Genomic DNA, 18,380 nt, shown 5'->3' on the forward strand with positions numbered 1-18,380 from the left:
ACAAACAAACTGGAAACAAGCCTTCTGTCTGGCTTTTTGTGTCATCCTTTTAACATGTACATGTATTATTAATGTATCTTGCGGTACCATGTACAAAATGTTAAAGGGGACATGTACTATAAATGTAATTTTTCAGTCTCTAGCATTGTATTATAGTAATAGGAGTTAGTATCGATGTGTTTTAGTGTCTAAATACCATATTGGCGAATTGCTCTGATTCAGCTCAGATCATTTCCTTCTCCAGTAAATTAGGCCATCCTGATTTGAAGGCCTGAGTCTCGTCATTCAGGCTCTGGGTAGAAGACAGTGATGTGATTGGCTCTGTGGTTGTAGCTAATGCCCGCCCACAATCTACATCAGGGGTGCGCAATTATTTTCCCCAGGGGGCCGAATGAGCAACTGAAAATATGTTGGGGGGCCGGGCCAAAATTCCAAACTCAATTATGCATAATATTCATTTTATTTCTATATAAAAAGCAGTAAATGGCATTGTTTTGACCCCTGGTAAGAGTGTATGTTATTATTTGGCAATTAAAAGGTGAGGTTAGCTTTCAAAAATATAATTTATTCAAATAGAATTTATTTCCAAAATGATAAACAAAATGTGAAACATTAATAACAAAGGGCATTTTGAGTTTCATATACTATTGAAACAAGGATTTTCTTAGCTTTCTAAAGACATCACATCATCTTATAGCAAAAATAAACAAGACATGTCACTGAACTGTGTAAAGAAAAGTGTACCAGTTTTGTAGCCTTTTTTACTTTACATGCCTATATTAAACATTTAATGTTTTCAGAACTGTGCAAAAAAAAGAAAAAAAATATCAAGTGTCCCATTTCACTTGTTATATTTCCACATTTTAGTGTTCTTCAGTTCTTTTTTTTTCATTCAGTGTGAGAAATCCAGTCTCTGTTGAGCTTTAACAAGTCCATCAAAGTCAGGTTGCATGTCTGAGGTGGAGATGCGAAGCACAGCTGCCAGATGTTCATCAGTGAGAGAGGATCTGTACCTGGACTTGGTAAACATCATGACTGAGAATGTCTGTTCACATATGTAGGTGGATCCAAAGAGAACCAACATCTTCTGAGCATGTCTCCTAAGCATATATTGTGCGTGTGAACGTTGACATGAAAAGAAAAAAGTAAAAAAAAATATATATATATATATTAAAAAAAAATAATAATAATTATCATGTAATCTTTCGCGGGCCGGTCAGCCCGCGGGCCGTACAATGCCCAGGTCTGATCTACATAGACTAGACAGCGAGTGGAAAACCACTTCCTCATACTGCGAGGCAGTGAAACCCGACACCTCTGCATACTCTGGAGGGAGAGATAGAGAGGGAGAGAGAGGGAGACAGAGAGAGAGAGGGAGGGAGCACTCTCCCCAACAAGCTGCCGCAGGGAGAGAAAAAACGAAAGGAAGAGACGGCCTGTCTTTTTTCTCTCTCTCTCTCTCGCACCCCCCCCCTCTCTCTCTCTCTCTCTCTCTCTCCCACCCCCTCCCTCTCTCTCTATCTCTCTCTGTCTACCAGTCGCAGACTGTGTGGACTGACTGTCACTCAAAAGTGCTTATGGGCGGAGCCAGGCCATAACAGCTTGAAATCTTGAAGCTGAAAAATTATGGTTTTGAGTACTTGATTAGAAATATAAAACAATGCATTTTTTGGAAAAAAACCTTACAGATGTCTTCAATAGACTAACAGGAATTGTGTAAAGTTGCCCAAATAGTGCTAGGAATAGCAGTACATGTCCCCTTAATAAAGTATGAGGAAAAAACTGTGGAAACGTAATAAATAAACAGGCAGTGAAACAATAATCAAATAAACACCAAAATATATACTATCTCTATTGGAATGGAGACTTCAGCACAGGATAAACTAGGGATGGGAAAAAATAATCCAGATCGATTGATCACATGATGTACTCGAGTACTCGCGGAGGAAAACGCTGTACAAAATAAACGTCTTTTCCGGTGTTTTAGACTTTTATTTTGAAACCCACCGACCGGTCCGGAGCGGAAGTATTGTTGTTATTATCCTAGCAGAACGTATGAGCGGCCAACTTGTCTCGTCCGGTTCTGTGTTTTTGAGCTAATGATAAAACAAATGTTGAGATTGTTGGTGAACAACTAACTTTAGGTTAGTTTTAACGTTAGCTAAGATAAGATAAGATATTCCTTTATTGATCCCCTTGGGGAAATTCAGGCATCATAGCAGCATGGGGGGGGGGGGGGGGGGTACAGGTAGTAAAAACAACACAGGCAGTGTAAACAATTTGGTCAATATAATTTACTATCTGACTAGCTGAAGAAAATATTCACATTATTCACAGTGTCACATAAGGTGCAGTATGCATAAGGTAGTGTTATAATTGACTATCTACTGAGTATACATTATTCACAGTATCACAGTATCCACTGAAATATACATTAATCACAGTATCCACATAAGGTGCAGTAAGCCTAAGGTAGTGTAGGTTGTCCTCCTTGGGTTCCTATAAGTCCCAGGTCAATGTCTGGTAGCTGTCGCTGCCCCCTGTTGTGGAGCCTGGAGGCTGCTAGTCGCTGCCCACTGTTGTGGAGCCTGATGGCCGCTGGTATGAAGGACTGTCCGAGGCGGTTAGTTGAGTGTCGATGTAGCTTACGATGGAGGAGTCGTCTGAGAACTTCTGCAGGTGGCACCCGCTTGAGTTGCGGCAGAAGTCTGAGGTGTAGAGGGTGAAGAGGAAGGGTGACAGCACAGTTCCTTGGGGGGCGCCGGTGTTGCTCACCAGTACGTCAGACTGACTGTCCTTTAGTCTGACGTACTGCGGCCTCTCAGTGAGGTAGTCCTTGATCCAGGCCACCAAGCCGTGCGCCAGCTGCATCGCGGAGAGCTTCTCCGCTAGCAGTGACGGCTGGATGGTGTTGAAGGCGCTGGAGAAATCAAAGAACATAATCCTCACTGAGCTACTAACGTTAGATGCAGCTACTACAGGCAATCAACGATGAGGAGGAAGCGTCAAATCCGTATAGAATAGCCCTGTGGTGCGTCCGCATTTTTATTTTCATTTATCTATTTATTTAACTGTATTAAACAATATAAAATGAATTGGCCATAATTTACTGAGCAAACTAATGCTTACTGCTGTAACCTACTAACACTTAAAGTAAATCTGAAGATTATTATATAGCAGGTGCCTTGGACAACTGTAGCGTGTGCTTGTTTATACAGAGCCCCATTTCATGACTGTGATGCAAGCCCTGCTTGAATACAGGGGCAGCCAGGGCTTGCATCACAGTCACTAGTTTATACAGAGCTGGTATGACTTGTTGGCTGAAATACGGACGAGAGGGAACTAGGTAGCAGGGCTCTATTACTTGTGCTTAAACCCTGTGTTCTCGACAACGGAGTATGGTCGCAGATCTGCTGCTATAAAAACACCTATGGCGTTTGTTATTGCTTTGGCCTGCTTTACGAGCTGAAGGCTGCTATATTATAATGTTTTGTTATTATCTTTTATTTTATCTAGCTGCGATAATCCACCACGGTTGAACAATTGTAGAGGAAACACTACAATATGCAGTGTTGAAGCCATATCAGATTGCCCCCCCCCTGATATGGGAGTTCCCGATTTACATCTTACAGTGAAGCAGTACTTCCAAGTTGGATATTTGTGAAAATGGTATGTTTTGTGTTTTCTGCTACTTGTCCAGCCTGCAGCCCGTCCAGTAGCAGCAGCCCGTCCACTAGCAGTCCTCTTCCCATCATAGCCAGTGTGTGTTCCCTGTCAACCGCCATCAGGTAGGATCTTCTCTTTATTTTAAACTGTGTGGGTATCGAACAGGAAGAAAGACGGTCAGGTTGTAAACTGTGTGGGTATCAAACAGGAAGAAAGACTGTCAGGTTTTAAACTGTGTGGGTATCAAACAGGAAGAAAGACTGTCGGGTTGTAAACTGTGGGTATCAAGCAGGAAGAAAGACTGTCACGTTTTAAACTGGGTATCAAACAGGAATAAAGACTGTCAGGTTTCAAACTGTGTGGTCAGTGTGGGTATCAAACAGGAATAAAGACTGTCAGGTTTCAAACTGTGTGGGTATCAAACAGAAAGAAAGACTGTCGGTTATTAAACTGTGGGTATCAAACAGAAAGAAAGACTGTCAGGTTTTAAACTGTGTGGGTATCAAACAGGAAGAAAGACTGTCATGTTTTAAACTGTGTGGGTATCAAACAGGAAGAAAGACTGTCAGGTTTTAAACTGTGTGGGTATCAAACAGGAAGAAAGACTGTCAGGTTTTAAACTGTGTGTATCAAACAGGAAGAAATACTGTCAGGTTGTAAACTGTGGGTATCAAGCAGGAAGAAAGACTGTCAGGTTGTAAACTGTGTGGGTATCAAACAGGAATAAAGACCGTTAGGTTTCAAACTGTGTGGGTATCAAACAGGAAGAAATACTGTCTGGTTTTAAACTGTGGGTATCAAACAGGAAGAAAGACTCAGGTTTTAAACTATGTGGGTATCAAACAGGAAGAAAGACTCAGGTTTTAAACTGTGGGTATCAAACAGGAATAAAGATTGTCGGGTTTTAAACTGTGGGTATCAAACAGGAAGAAAGACTGTCAGGTTTTAAACTGTGTGGGTATCAAACAGGAAGAAAGACTGTCATGTTTTAAACTATGTGGGTATCAAACAGGAATAAAGATGTCAGGTTTTATACTGTGTGGGTATCAAACAAGAAGAAAGACTGTCAGGTTTTAAACTGTGGGTATCGAACAGGAAGAAAGACTGTCCTGTTTTAAACGTTTAAACAGTCATTCAAAACTGTATTATTTTACTCTGTCTACTCTATTTTGCTCTTTTATTACTGTCTATTTAAAAAAAAATCTATTATGTGTGACAATGAAACCGTAAAACAAAGAGGCCTATTGGGATGTTAGATCCTAATGTGAAGAACTGTGATTTCATGTTCTATTTTGATGCTCGTTTTATACTTATTTTATGTCTGCACTTTTGCACATTGCTCTTGAACTGCCAATTTTGCGCTCATTGTATGCCTGTCTTTTTTACTGCTGTGAAGCAATTTGAGCTGCAATTCTTGTATGAAAGGTGCTATACAAATAAAGTGTATTTTATTATTATTCCTTCATGATATTTTACCGCAGCCTTTATGGCTGTCCTCCTCCACTAGAGAGTCTTAGTCGACTTAATTTAACACTTTGAATGCCCATCACGAGATATCTCGGGTTATCGTGATTTTTTTTATTTATTAGCGATCTGAATTCATATTTCATCAACCGAGTCTACCGTTGGTAAACCAGCCTCATCAGGCGCTCGGATGTGAAAAAAGCGCCCCCTATCGTCTCCCAGATGGTAATGCACCCTTTTGGATTGGACTCAATGAAAATGGATGAGAAAAAAAAACTCCGGAATCCACATTTTACTTCTCACGCATGTAACCGGAGCCGATCAGATTCATTGTGGACCCTCAGCACAGCCTGTAATATGTGTTTTACAGTATACGTGTTGGATCAATAAAAGGATAGATTTTTGGAATGGCGATCAGGAATTGGAATAATCCATTTGGATACCATCTGATCTCAGGTAAGGAATCTATTTGACCAGTCTTAGGATAATCAGACCTGTTTTCACGGAGATATAAGCTTTTCCCCTATATGTGTTATGGCTGTTTGACTGTGCGAGCGATCAGGAACTAAGAGAATCGATTTTCAGCTTGCGACACCAGCGTGCATACGTACACATATACTATCGATAATCTAGCGTTTATTTGAAAACTATTCATAAATAGGCCGAAAAATGACAACGTTCTAGAATATTACAGTACAGGACGTTTATCACGGATTATTTTTTTCCCCCTTGAAAACGAGGGCTTTTCAAAATGCTATAAAACGGAAATGAACCGATAAAAAAACAATCCGCTTCGACAATGTTGACTGGAAAATGAGTCATTGATAAGCGACGGGCAGATTAGACACATAGCCATAATTTAAAACATAGATTAGGCGATATTAATGCTAACATTGAAGTGGATGGTGGGCATTCAAGCACTAAATGTGCGCCCCCTGCTGGGCACTGAAAGTGTTAAAAGTCAGGGTGCAGGGCGACAGTAGCTTGGGAGGTAGAGCAGTCGTCTGGTAGTCAGAAAGTTCCCGGTTCGATTCTCAATGCTCTACCTCCTGAGCCACTGTCGCCCCCCTAATAATCCCAACATGATATTTAACCCATGCCCCTAATGCTCTGCGTTGTTCAGGATGAAGAGGACCCATCCAGTGACCCCCCCAACAAGTGAGTCCAAAAGAGCCCGAGTTAACGGCGTCCACAGAGGCTCAGCGGCCGGGGCGAGCCTGATGATCCCCATCGACCTGGACGATGACGACGACGACGACATCACAGACGACGACGACATCGTCATCCTGGAGACCGGCAGCACCCCCGTGCCCAAGAGGCCGTGCTTCGACCTGGACAAGGTGAAGGCGGAGGCCGTCAGCATGGTGATAGAATGCAGCGATGCCGTGGATATAGCCTCCGTGACAGACACCATGGGAACAGGCTCCACGGAGGCCGCTGCCTTGGGGACTGGGCCGTCCCCACCACCCCTAACCCTAACCCCACCACCACCACCCGCCTCAGAGCAGGTGAGCATCACCACCCAGACAGAAGGCCCCAAAGTGAAGGATGAAGAGGAGGAGGAGCAGAAGAGGAGAAAGGGAAACAACGATGAAAAGAAAGGAGGGGAGGTGGAGCAGACAGGAGGGGAGGTGGAGCAGACAGGAGGGGAGGTGGAGCAGAGCAGAGGGGAGGTGGAGCAGACAGGAGGGGAGGTGGAGCAGAGCAGAGGGGAGGTGGAGCAGACAGGAGGGGAGGTGGAGCAGACCAGAGGGGAGGTGGATCAGAGCAGAGGGGAGGTGGAGCAGACAGGAGGGGAGGTGGAGCAGACACGAGGGGAGGTGGAGCAGACACGAGGGGAGATGGAGCAGACAGGAGGGGAGGAGCAGACAGGAGGGGAGGTGGAGCAGACAGGAGGGGAGGTGGAGCAGAGCAGAGGGGAGGTGGAGCAGAGCAGAGGGGAGGTGGAGCAGACAGGAGGGGAGGTGGAGCAGACAGGAGGGGAGGTGGAGCAGACAGGAGGGGAGGTGGAGCAGACCAGAGGGGAGGTGGAGCAGAGCAGAGGGGAGGTGGAGCAGAGCGCAGAGCAGAGCGCGTCTCGGGTGAACGAAAAGGGGGAGAACACGGAGGTGGGCATGGTAGCCAACGTTGGGCAGAAGGCTACCAAGCCAGAGGGTGGTCAAGGCTCCAAGCCAGAGGGTGGTCAAGGCTCCAACACAGAGGCTAAGAGTGGAAACGGAACAGAGGGGACTTTGACTAACGGAGTAGCAGCAGCATCACACCAGTCGGACTCGACTGTAGAAGCAGGATCTTCTGGTTCTGACCGTCCACACTCTCAGACGCCCAGCGACCACATGATGCGCGCGGCACAGGAGCAGCAGGACCACGTGATGCACGCGGCACAGGAGCAGCAGGACCAGCTGCTGGAGCTCATGCAGACGGCAGCTCAGGAGAGAGACTCCTTCAAGGACCAGGTCCATCAGCTCACCTGTCAGCTTCACGACACGGAGAACGCCCTCCAGAAGCTGCAGGCTCGCACCTCCATAAAGAGGGAGTACTCTCACCATGCCACCCAGACCGAGGAGGAGGAGGAGGGAGGAGAGCGGGACTACAGGAGTCTGTACGAGCAGGCCAAACAGGAAGCGGAGACGCTGAGGAGGGAGAAGGAGGGGGTGGAGATGATCCGGGTCAGTGACGAGATCGCGCTGCAGGTGGACGGTCTGATCCGCAGCCTGGATGAAAGCAACCGCGAGAGGGACGCTCTTCATTCAAAGGTAAAATGGGTCAAAGAATAATGCAAGCGCCATAATCTCCTAATTCCATTTGAAAAAGCACTTTGTGGAGCAGAAAATGCAGTTTGCTGACTGTGCAACCACATTTTGTGATGGGACAGTGTCCTAACTACAAAGTTCAACAGGACATCAAAGCAGGACTTTTTCGTCTTAATTATGGGGAAAGAAAGGTTTTTAGCTTCCAACATATAGGCTATATAATATTATTATATGTATTATTTATTTAATAAAAAAAAAATGTATCCACTTTTTCTCCCATTTTTCTATATTTTCTCCCATCCCAATTTCGTATCATCCAATTCAACCCTCCCCTGTCACGAACGCTGTTTCTTGCCTCCCACAAGCCGGCTGCAATGTGGACTAAGTCATACATAGCACAAGTCCCCTCCGGTACTTGAGGTAACAGCAGTCGCATCTTTTCACCTGCGCAGCTCGATCTCTCAGTGTCGAGGAGTAACGCGTGGAAGGCTCACGCTGCCCCCGACACTTCCTGATTCTACTGCGCAGGCGCACCAACCGACCTGTAGGAGTCGCTGTCCACAACGCCCGATCCCCACCCATCAGTTTCCCACCCCCTAATACGGCCAATGTGTATTAGTATGAACGACCAGCTAAACTGAAAGCAATGTGGAGCGCTGGGCTCGAACAGGCGAGCCCAGCGTCTCCACATTCGTGGCGAGCGCCTTGCCCACTACGCCACGTAGCCGCCCATTTATTTAATTAATTTATAAATTCTTTTGTTTCTTTGTTTTCTCTCACACTCAAACTCCATCTGTCCTTCCCTCTACACCAGTGTTAATTTTGTTTACTAAATTGATGACTAAAGATGTTCGTCAACGAAGGTTTTTTTCATGACTACAACGAGACGTGACGTCACGTCATTGAATACCATGTGACGCTAACGAGACTAAATCGTTTATTAAATATCGTTGACCACAACTGAGCACACAAAAATGTAATTTACAAAAACCAGGACGAAATTTCTCTTCATGTATGTTGACATTGTTGACTAAAACAAGACGAGACAAACTAATTATAACTTTTCTTAATGCCATCGTCCCGACAGAACAGTGTGACGGCTGACGGGAGCTCTGTGTTATTAGCATTAGCTGGAGCTATTTGAAAAGCTAGTTTTAGCTTAACCTTACCTTGGCTAAAGTTGGGATTATTCATAATCCAGCTGCAGACCTGCAAGCAAAGTACAGCAAGTTGGCAAAGGAGTATTCCAAGGTAAATAACTTTTTCACCAGTAACGTTACGTTACATTATTTGTATTTCCATCTAGCCCGCGTTAGCTAGTGGCTAAGCTAGCTCACGCTAATGTGGCTAACTGATCGACCTCTCCCACACAATTAATGACATGTTGCGGACAGCCATACCGGTGACAATGTTTAGCTTTTAGTGCCAAATGATAAGAGTCTGAGGCGGAGTCTCAAAAGAGAAAGTTGAATATTTATTTTGCATTAAAAATCACAACAGAGAGCCTCTGCTAGGAGCTAACAAAAACGGAGCAGTCTGGATAGGAAGTGCAACAACGTATAATGTCCGTGTGGAACCAACGTGCCAACAACAACCATTCCGTGGGTGAAGCATAGTTGAGCATAGAACTTTTAATGATACTAATACTAATCTATACAATCACCTGTTGTTGAATAAATACCATTACTTTCTAGTTATTACTAAAAAAGAGTATATATAAAACAGTAGCTGTAAAAAAGAAAAGAAAAAAAAGTTTTATAATTTATATAATATAATTATATTTTTTTTATGTATGCACTGGTATTGGATCAGTATAACCAGACCTAGACCACCTCTAACTCTAACCCCTAACCAGACCTAGGCCACCTCTAACTTTAACCCCTAAGTTAGGGTTGTGACATAGAGGTGGTCTAGGTCCGGATAGGGGTTAAGAGTTGGTCTAGCCCTTTACATCCATCTATCTAAATAATAATAATAATAAATTATAATGAATGCTTAACTACCCCTAAGTTACCCTAACCAGACCTAGACCACCTCTAACTCTAACTCTAACCACTAACCAGACCTATTCCATGTGGCACTTTAACACTGACCTCAGAATGTGATTTTATATAATGCTTTTATGCAAGCAGATCAGGGACCGAAACTAAAGCCCGCCGCCCGCCAGGGGCGGTCTGTTTTTACCTTTGGCGCATGACACTTAGAGGGCTGCCCGCCGTGTGGCGTGTAGACGTGTAGTTCATAACGATACTCTTGTGCGAGTACAGATTATAGCCGCTCGTCTTTTTTTTCTCCGCCGCGAGATCGTTAAAAAACTACAAGTCCCACATTGCACTCAAGTCAACGGTCCAATCACAGTAGAGTGACGTGACTGGTTTCATGAGAAAAAAAAAGCAAATGACCAATCGGAAGCTCCCATTTGGCTTGTTTACTTCCGTCTGCTCTAGTCTATATCGGACCTCCACGAGCTAACGTTACTGTTTAAACAATGACCCAGTCAACTATTCACTTTTAGTTTAATACATGACGAGGCATTGTCTAACGGTATCTAGCTGGCTAGCTACTGATAGCTGCTGATATCAACAAATGATCCAGCAATAGTCTACTCGAGTGCATAATACCTCCGTTCCCTCGTTAGCTAGCTTAGCTAGCTCACGTTAGATGATCCATCTGTCCCAGTAAACTAAATTGTCTTAACGTTATCTACCGGGCTAGCAGTAGCTACAGATAGCTCCTGATATCAATATCTTATAACATTGATTGAATGCGTATTCTAGCTGAGGGCATGTTGAATGCGATTTGACAAAAGAACGGTAACGTTATAAATAGGGTCCAGCTGCATCGCCGGAGAATCCTTGCATGCTGAATGTAGGGTCTAGCTGAATATAGGGTCTAGCTGCAGGGCCGGAGAATCCTTGCTGGAGCTGGAGGCTACTCAAGTATACACACAGACAGTGGAGCTGTTTGCAGATAGCAAGCATTTTGACTTATTGCGTGGTGGCGATGTCTCGCAGATAATACAACTACAAGTATGATTATATAATATATATTTTATTTAAAAAAAAAATTATATAAAATATATATATATTTTTTTTTAATCAAAAAAATGTTGGCAGGTAAGAAATATGCTTGGCGGGTAGACTCTTCCCATCTACCCGCCACTGGCCGGTGAGTCAAAAAGTTAATTTCGCTCCCTGAAGCAGATTGCAATCAGTGTGTACTACTACAAGTACTACTGTGCGTTCTGTTTACTTAGTTTACAGTATCCTGTTATAGAATAAACCGCTGCCAGACACAGCAGAGAGAGAGAGGACAGACATGACAGAGAGCACAGACACAGCAGAGAGAGGACAGACATGGCAGAGAGAAAGGAAAGACACAGCAGCTAACAGAAGACAGACAGAGTTCAGCGTCGTCTCTCTGGTCAGAAACAACGTCACCACATCCGTAATGCTCTCTTTGATGCATACATTGGACCATGTCTACACCAACATATACTGTAGGAGCAACAATACATTGGACCATGTCTACACCAACATATACTGTAGGAGCAATAATACATTGGACCATGTCTACACCAACATATATACTTCCTGTGTATCACTTGTGCCGCCGACTCAGATTCCCCTAGGTTAAAAAATAAATACGCAATTTAAATCAGAAAATGTTCCATGTTGACTATTTCTGACACGTTTTTTTCCATTAACTAAAAATAGACAATGTCATCCGTTTTCGTCGACTAAATCTAGACTAAAACAAAAAAGACAAAATTGAGACAAAAACTGACTAAGACTAAAATGCTCAGACATTTAGTTGACTAAAACTGACTAAACAAAAAATAAATGAAGATGACTAAATATGATGAAAACGAAAAAGGAGCACTTGACACATGACTAAGACTAAAACTAAAATGAAAATAGCTGCCAAAATTAACACTGCTCTACGCTCTGCCCCCCAGTGTCTCGTACACACCCCCCAGTGTCTCGTACACGCCCCCCAGTGTCTCGTACACGCCCCCAGTGGTGCCACATCAGAACTCCTACTTACAAAGTGAAAGTGAAACATAAGAAAGGTGTTAGATAAAATGTTTGTCATCCCTTTATTCATCAAGAGCAATCAAAGAGCAGAGATAATAGGGATGTTTCATAAGCAGAGCCTTTATAGAAAATGTGTATGCATGCATATCCCTTCTCTTAGTTAACCTTAACACTTTGATTACCGGCCATTAACATGGTAAAGCATGGTTAAATGCCACCACCCACTTCAATGATAGCGTTGTGAACGCATAATCTCTGTCTTAAATTATGGCTATGTGTCTAATCTGCCCGTCGCTTATCAATGACTTGTTTGCAGTCAACATTGTTGAAACGGATTGTTTTTTAATCTGTTCATTTCCGTTTTATAGCATTTTGAAAAGCCCTTGTTTTCCAGGAAAATATATAGATTCCGTGATAAACGGCATTTACTGGAATATTCTTCTTTTTTTTATCCATTTTTTTATCCTTTTTTCTATTTTTCTCACATCCCAATTTCGCCTCGCCAATTCTCTTCAATTCTCCCCTCCCCTGTCTCCCCTCCCACTGGTCGGCTGCAGTGAGGACCAAGCCTTGCATCACGTGTCCCCTCCGGTACACGAGGAGGCAGCTGTCGCATATTTTCACCTGAACAGCTCAAACTCTCAGTGGCGAGGAGTAACGCGTGGGACGCTCATGCTGCCCCCGATACTTCCTGATTCTGCTGTACAGGCGCACCAACCGACGTGTAGGAGTCGCTGTCCACAATGTCCAATCCCCACCAACCAGCTTTCCCACCCCTAACACTGCCAATTGTGTTAGTATGAACGACCAGCCAAGCTGGTAGCAACGCCGAGAGCTGGGCTCGAACCCAGCATCTCCTGCGTTAGTGGCGAGCTCCTTGCCCACTGCGCCACTTAGCCGCCCTTACTGGAATATTCTAGCATACACAAACACGTTGTCATTTTTTGGCCTATTTATTAATCGTTTTCAAATAAACGCTAGATTATCGATAGTATATACATGATGTGTACTTATGCACGCTAGAGGCGGGCTGAAATATCGATTCTCTCATTTCCTGATCGCGCACACACAGACACACACACGCATAGGGCAAACGCTTATATCTCTGTGAAAACAGCTCTGATTATCCTAAGACTGGTCAAATAAATTCCTTACCTGAGATCAGATGTTATCCAAAAAGATTATTCCAATTCCTGATCGCCATTCCAAATATCGATCACGCTTATTGATTACAGTGTTGGGTACTGTAAATACATAATCCACGCTTTTTACGGGCCGGCAAGCACAATGGATTCTTCAGTTGGCTTGAGGGAAAAGTAAAATGAGGAAACTGGCCACCCCCCTTTCATCAGTGTAAAGTAATGGGGTGCAGTTACACAGGGAGAGACGATAGGGGGCGGTATCTTCCCAATTGAGCTCAGAGAGACTCTGCAGCACTAGCATGAGGCTCGATTGATGAAATATGAATTCAAATCGCAAAAAAAAAAAAAAACGATTAACAAATGCTATATAGTGTCGGGGGCACTCAAAGGTCGGCATGAACTAACAACAAAACGCGTCCGTGGCACTCAATGTTTTAACAGGCACCCAGAAAAGTGGCAATTTGTTTTACTTGAACTTGAGGACTGCATACTTTTTTTGCAAAACTTAGTTTTATACGTTATACTTATAGCACATGCATAAGCCTGGTCTCTTTTGAAAGATAACATTCTGAAGTTACTAATGCAAAAAAGGAAATTCACTTAAAGTGCTAATGAAATAGAGTAACAGAGGTCTGAACTTGAGTTAAACTTGTGTACTCACATTTTTCTGTAGCAGTTGCAATAAAATATATAAAAAAAATAGGTATAAGCTGGGAAACAACGCGGACCCATAGCCTGAAGTCTTATGTAGTACAGGTCCACATTTTATAAAGATCCGTTCAGAAATGGGTCATTGGGAGAGATCCGTGTAAACCGTGTGCCAAATTAAAAAGCTCTTCCAAATCCATTTCCTCATCCACAGAAATTCATTCTCAAGTGTGATTGACTTCTGGTTTTCGCTCATCAACTTTCACCTAGATCCCTTATTCACACCCCCTACGTGGGGTATCATTGGAAAGCTACATTCATTGGCTACAACGCTGACCAATCATTTTCGCCATCAGCGGATGATTGACAGTTCTGGAGCGCCGGGAGTCCGGGGTGGTCATCTTTACGCACCGCGTAAAAAGACGCTCGCCTGACATATCGTCATGTAACTCGAGAACCGAGGCACGGATTTGGTCGAGTGAGGTCGAGTTCGAACGGCAACAAATGGATATTTAATTCTGTAATTTATATGCTTGGCCAAAAATGCAGCCCGAGGCGCTAGACGCTCGCGAAGTACCGTGACTTTGTGCGTTCCGCCGGCCTGAATGCCTGTTACTGTTACGCAACTGTAAGTTACTTCCGGGGTAGGCCTGATTGGCCCCGACAGGCACGTGACAGGCGCGGCACGCTCCGCGGCAGCATTATGTAGATTATGTAGCAGTAATACGCCCTTTTTCACTATCCAGAAATAGCTCAATTGGCAGCGCCGCATTGGTGTGGATCCTACCGTCCGTTGCTGGCGAGTTCGATTCCCTTCAATTTTTATTTTATTTTTTTTAACATGCATTCGTTCGCCGTTAAGTTTAGGCATGTTAACTTTAAGCATTGTTTCGGAGTTGGTTAAGGTTAGGCATTGTTTCTGAGTTGGTTATGGTTAGAAAGGTTAAGTTTAGGCGCTGTTAAGGAGCTGGTTAAGGTTAGAGTTTGTCTTAGAGAATGGCAATATTATTTCGGAGTTGGTTATGCCTTATGGTTAAGGTTAGGCATAGTTTCGGAGTTGCTTAAGGTTAAAGGGTTAAGTTTAGGCGCTGTTAAGGAGCTGGTTAAGGTTAGAGTTTGTCTTAGAGAATGGCAATATTCTTTCGGAGTTGGTTATGCCTTATGGTTAAGGTTAGGCATGGTTAAGGTTAAGGTTAGGCATAGTTTCGGAGTTGCTTAAGGTTAAAGGGTTAAGTTTAGGCGCTGTTAAGGAGCTGGTTAAGGTTAGAGTTTGTCTTAGAGAATGGCAATAGACAGCCTATTTCCGCGTTGCAGCGCGAGGCAATAGACAGCCTATTTCCGCGCGACAGCTCTCAGCAGCCTCGTTGCGCGTCCTGAGGCTGCCGCGGGGCGTGGCCGCGCCTGTCACGTGCCTGTCGGGGCCAATCAGGCCTACCCAGGAAGTAACTTACAGTTGCGGAACAGTAACAGGCGGCCTGAATACGGGCCGTTGCATGTTAAGAGGCATCCCACTGGGGGCGGCTGGGTGGCGCAGCGGACATTGCGCTCGTCACCAACGCAAGAGACACCAGGTTCGACTCCGGCTGTCGGCTTTGCCTCCGGCTTGGGCCAGCCGTCATACTAACTCAATTGGCAGAGTTAGCGGGTGGAAGTCGATGGGTGGTCATCTGGACGTCGTGGACAGCGACTCCTACAGGTTGGTTGGGGACGCCTGCACTGCAGAGACAGGAAATGGCGCGGGTAGCATGAGCCTCCCACACGTTACACCTCGCCAATGAGAGTCCGCGCTGGCAGGTGAAAAGATGTGACAGGCTGCCTCCTCGTGTATCGGAGGGGACACGTGATGCAAGGCTTCTATCCTCCCTACAACCGGCCAGTGGGGGGCATATGCGAGCAACGCTCAAGACGGGAGGGGAGAATTGGCACAGTGGAATTGGGATGGGAGAAAATAGAAAAAGAGGAGAAAAAGTGGACAAAAAAAAAAGGCATCCCACTGTTTCATATAAAATACAATGGTGAGTGAGAAATGTATCTCGGTGTGAGACACAGCATGGCAAGGTTTTAAGGTGGAGGGAGAGGCATCTATGTACAGAATGTCACCATAATCAAGCACAGACATAATTGTTGATGGTACACTAACGGTCTTCCGACTGGCAGCAGAAAAGCACCACTTGTTTCTATACAAGAATCCTTTACTTTCAACAGATGTTCCACGTGTTAGCCCCTTATGCTGAGGTGTTCAACGTGTTAGCCCCTTATGCTGAGGGAACATTTGAACAGATGTTCCACGTGTTAGCCCCTTATGATGAGGGAACATTTTAACAGATGTTCCACGTGTTAGCCCCTTATGCTGAGGGCACATTTTGTTACTTTCAACAGATGTTCCACGTGTTTGCCCCTTATGCTGAGGGCACATTTTAGCCCCTTATGCTGAGGGCACATTTAGCATAAAACGGATGATGATTACGTACCCAAAGACCAAAGTGATTTGCAATTTATTACTTGAACCACTTTTAGCACATGCATGAGTCTGGTCTCTTTTGAATGGAAACATTCTGAACGTTCTTCCACAACAGGAGAAGAATCACTAATGTAATAGAGTTAGAGGTTTGAACACACTGAAATAAAAATAAAAGTAACTCAAGTTTTGTTTACTTGTTGCCAGATGCCTGTTTTTGAGTTCCAGCTGAGAGGTAGGAGCTGGAAAACATAACAGTTCCATAGCCTGAAGTCTTATCTACAGTACAGTCCAATGTGTATAACAATACCATGGAACATTTGTGTTTTACAGATGTTTTTGTAATCCTTGTATCGGTAATAATTTGTCCAGAAAAGAGCTTGATTTGATGATGATAATAATAATATTATATAGCGCCTTTCATGAAACCCAAAGTCGCTTTACATAGGGCAATAACAAGTGACAAACATGGTAGATAGACACACAACATTAAATATAGGAAGCTAGGGGTCAAAGGTTATTTTAAAGAGGTGAGTTTTGAGCCGTTTTTTGAAGCAGTCCAGAGTTGGGGCGTTGCGGAGTTCTGCGGGAGGGAGTTCCAGAGGGTGGGAGCTGCCACGCTGAAAGCTCTGTCCCAAAAGGTCTGCAGTCTGGTTCAGGGAATAGAGAGCTGACCAGTGTCCAAGGATCGCAGAGACCGTGACTGAGTGAGGGGGTGGAGGAGGTCAGTGAGGTACTTGTAAGTGATGAGGAGGGTTTTGTAGGTGATGCAGGATTTGATGGGGAGCCAGTGAAGGTGGATGAGGGTGGGGGTGATGTGCTGCCAGGGTTTTGTGCGGGTGAGAACCCTGGCAGCTGAGTTTTGAACATACTGGAGCCTGTCCAGGGTTTAGCTTGGAACCCCGGACAGGACCCCATTACAGTAGTCCAGGCGAGAGGTGACGAAGGCATGTAGAGGGCGATACCATCAGAAACAACTGTTTGAGTTCTCCCTGAGAGATAATCATAAAACCAGTTGGTAAGCTCATCCAAACCTAGCTTATTCATTAAAATATTATGGTCAACAGTGTCAAACACTTTTGATAAATCAAAAAAAAGTGTAGCACAATGCTGCGCATGGAGCCGTCTTGCCTTCGCACCCCATCAAGACTTCCATCCCCAGGTGGGAGGTGCACCAGGTGCTTCTGTTACCGTGACGCTTGTGTGTCGTTTCCATCAGGTGGAGAGTCTGGAGGAGGAGAAGAAGACCCTGAGCACTGAGTGTGAACGACTCCCGGGGAGACTGGAGGAGAAGCGGCCAGACAAAGGGAGAGGCTCCACGGACCAGAGCTCAACCTGTCCTCCTGAGGAGACGGAGGAGGCAGCCGGGGTGTCAGGAGACCTGGAGGACCCGAGGGAAAGGTTAGAACGTTTGAAGGTCAGGGCGGCATGGCAGTGTAGAGGTCTAAGCACTAGGAGCGGCTGGGTAGCATAGAGGTCTAAGCACTCTCCTACCACAGCAGATAATCCAGCTGTCAGCGGTACCTCCGGCTTGGTCAGTCGTCCCTACGAACACAATAAGTCAGTGTTCCCGGGTGGGAAGCCGGTGGGGTATGTGTCCTGGTTGTTGCAAACAGCGACTCCTAAGTGGTCCGCACACGGCGGGCGATTTTTTAAGCGAGGCGACCGACAGAATTGTATCGCGTCGCCGTCCATTGTTATGAATGAGAGAACCCACGCGACAGGAGATTTTGAAGCGACGTCAATCCTATTTTTTTAGGCGACGGCAGGCGACACAGCAAGGATAATGAGGAAATAACATGACTTCTACTGGTGTATCATTTGTACACCATTAATTTATCAATACATTCATTGATCAATAACCTACATATTATTACCATGCTACTTATGTTCATTATTATTAACAGGAACAATTTAAATAAATAACGTTAGTTGGAGAAGCTATAGTGGCCGCTTGTCATTAACTAATAAATGAACAATGCGCCACGATGCACCTACTAGATGTTTTTGTACTCGGGTAACAAAAGAAGTTGTGGGTGTTGACAGAGTTTAATGTCCAGGCTGCAGCTGATGTAGTTTATAAGGTTTATTGTCCAAAGAAAATTATGGTTGAGAACAGAACAGTTTGCGTCTTCAGTGAAAAAACATTCTCTCTCAGCAGGTGCATAATACTTGTCCAATCGGTGCCTAGTGAACGTATTGTAGTGATCAGTCA

At 44.5% G+C, this 18,380-nt stretch overlaps 1 protein-coding gene across 1 annotated transcript in view; it reads left to right on the forward strand.

Moving 5' to 3' along the window:
* The window catches only part of morc3a (MORC family CW-type zinc finger 3a), a 150,441-nt gene that overhangs the window by 128,287 nt on the left and 3,774 nt on the right, over window positions 1-18,380 (forward strand). Inside the window, exons 16-18 of the mRNA XM_084320456.1 lie at window positions 3,701-3,788; window positions 6,254-7,883; window positions 17,385-17,566. Of these exons, the coding sequence (XP_084176582.1) occupies window positions 3,701-3,788; window positions 6,254-7,883; window positions 17,385-17,566 (1,900 nt within the window). The remainder of the gene's footprint in view (window positions 1-3,700; window positions 3,789-6,253; window positions 7,884-17,384; window positions 17,567-18,380) is intronic.

The sequence above is a fragment of the Notolepis coatsorum genome (genome assembly GCF_963971535.1).
Source record: "Notolepis coatsorum genome assembly, chromosome: 8".
NCBI lineage: Eukaryota > Metazoa > Chordata > Actinopteri > Aulopiformes > Paralepididae > Notolepis > Notolepis coatsorum.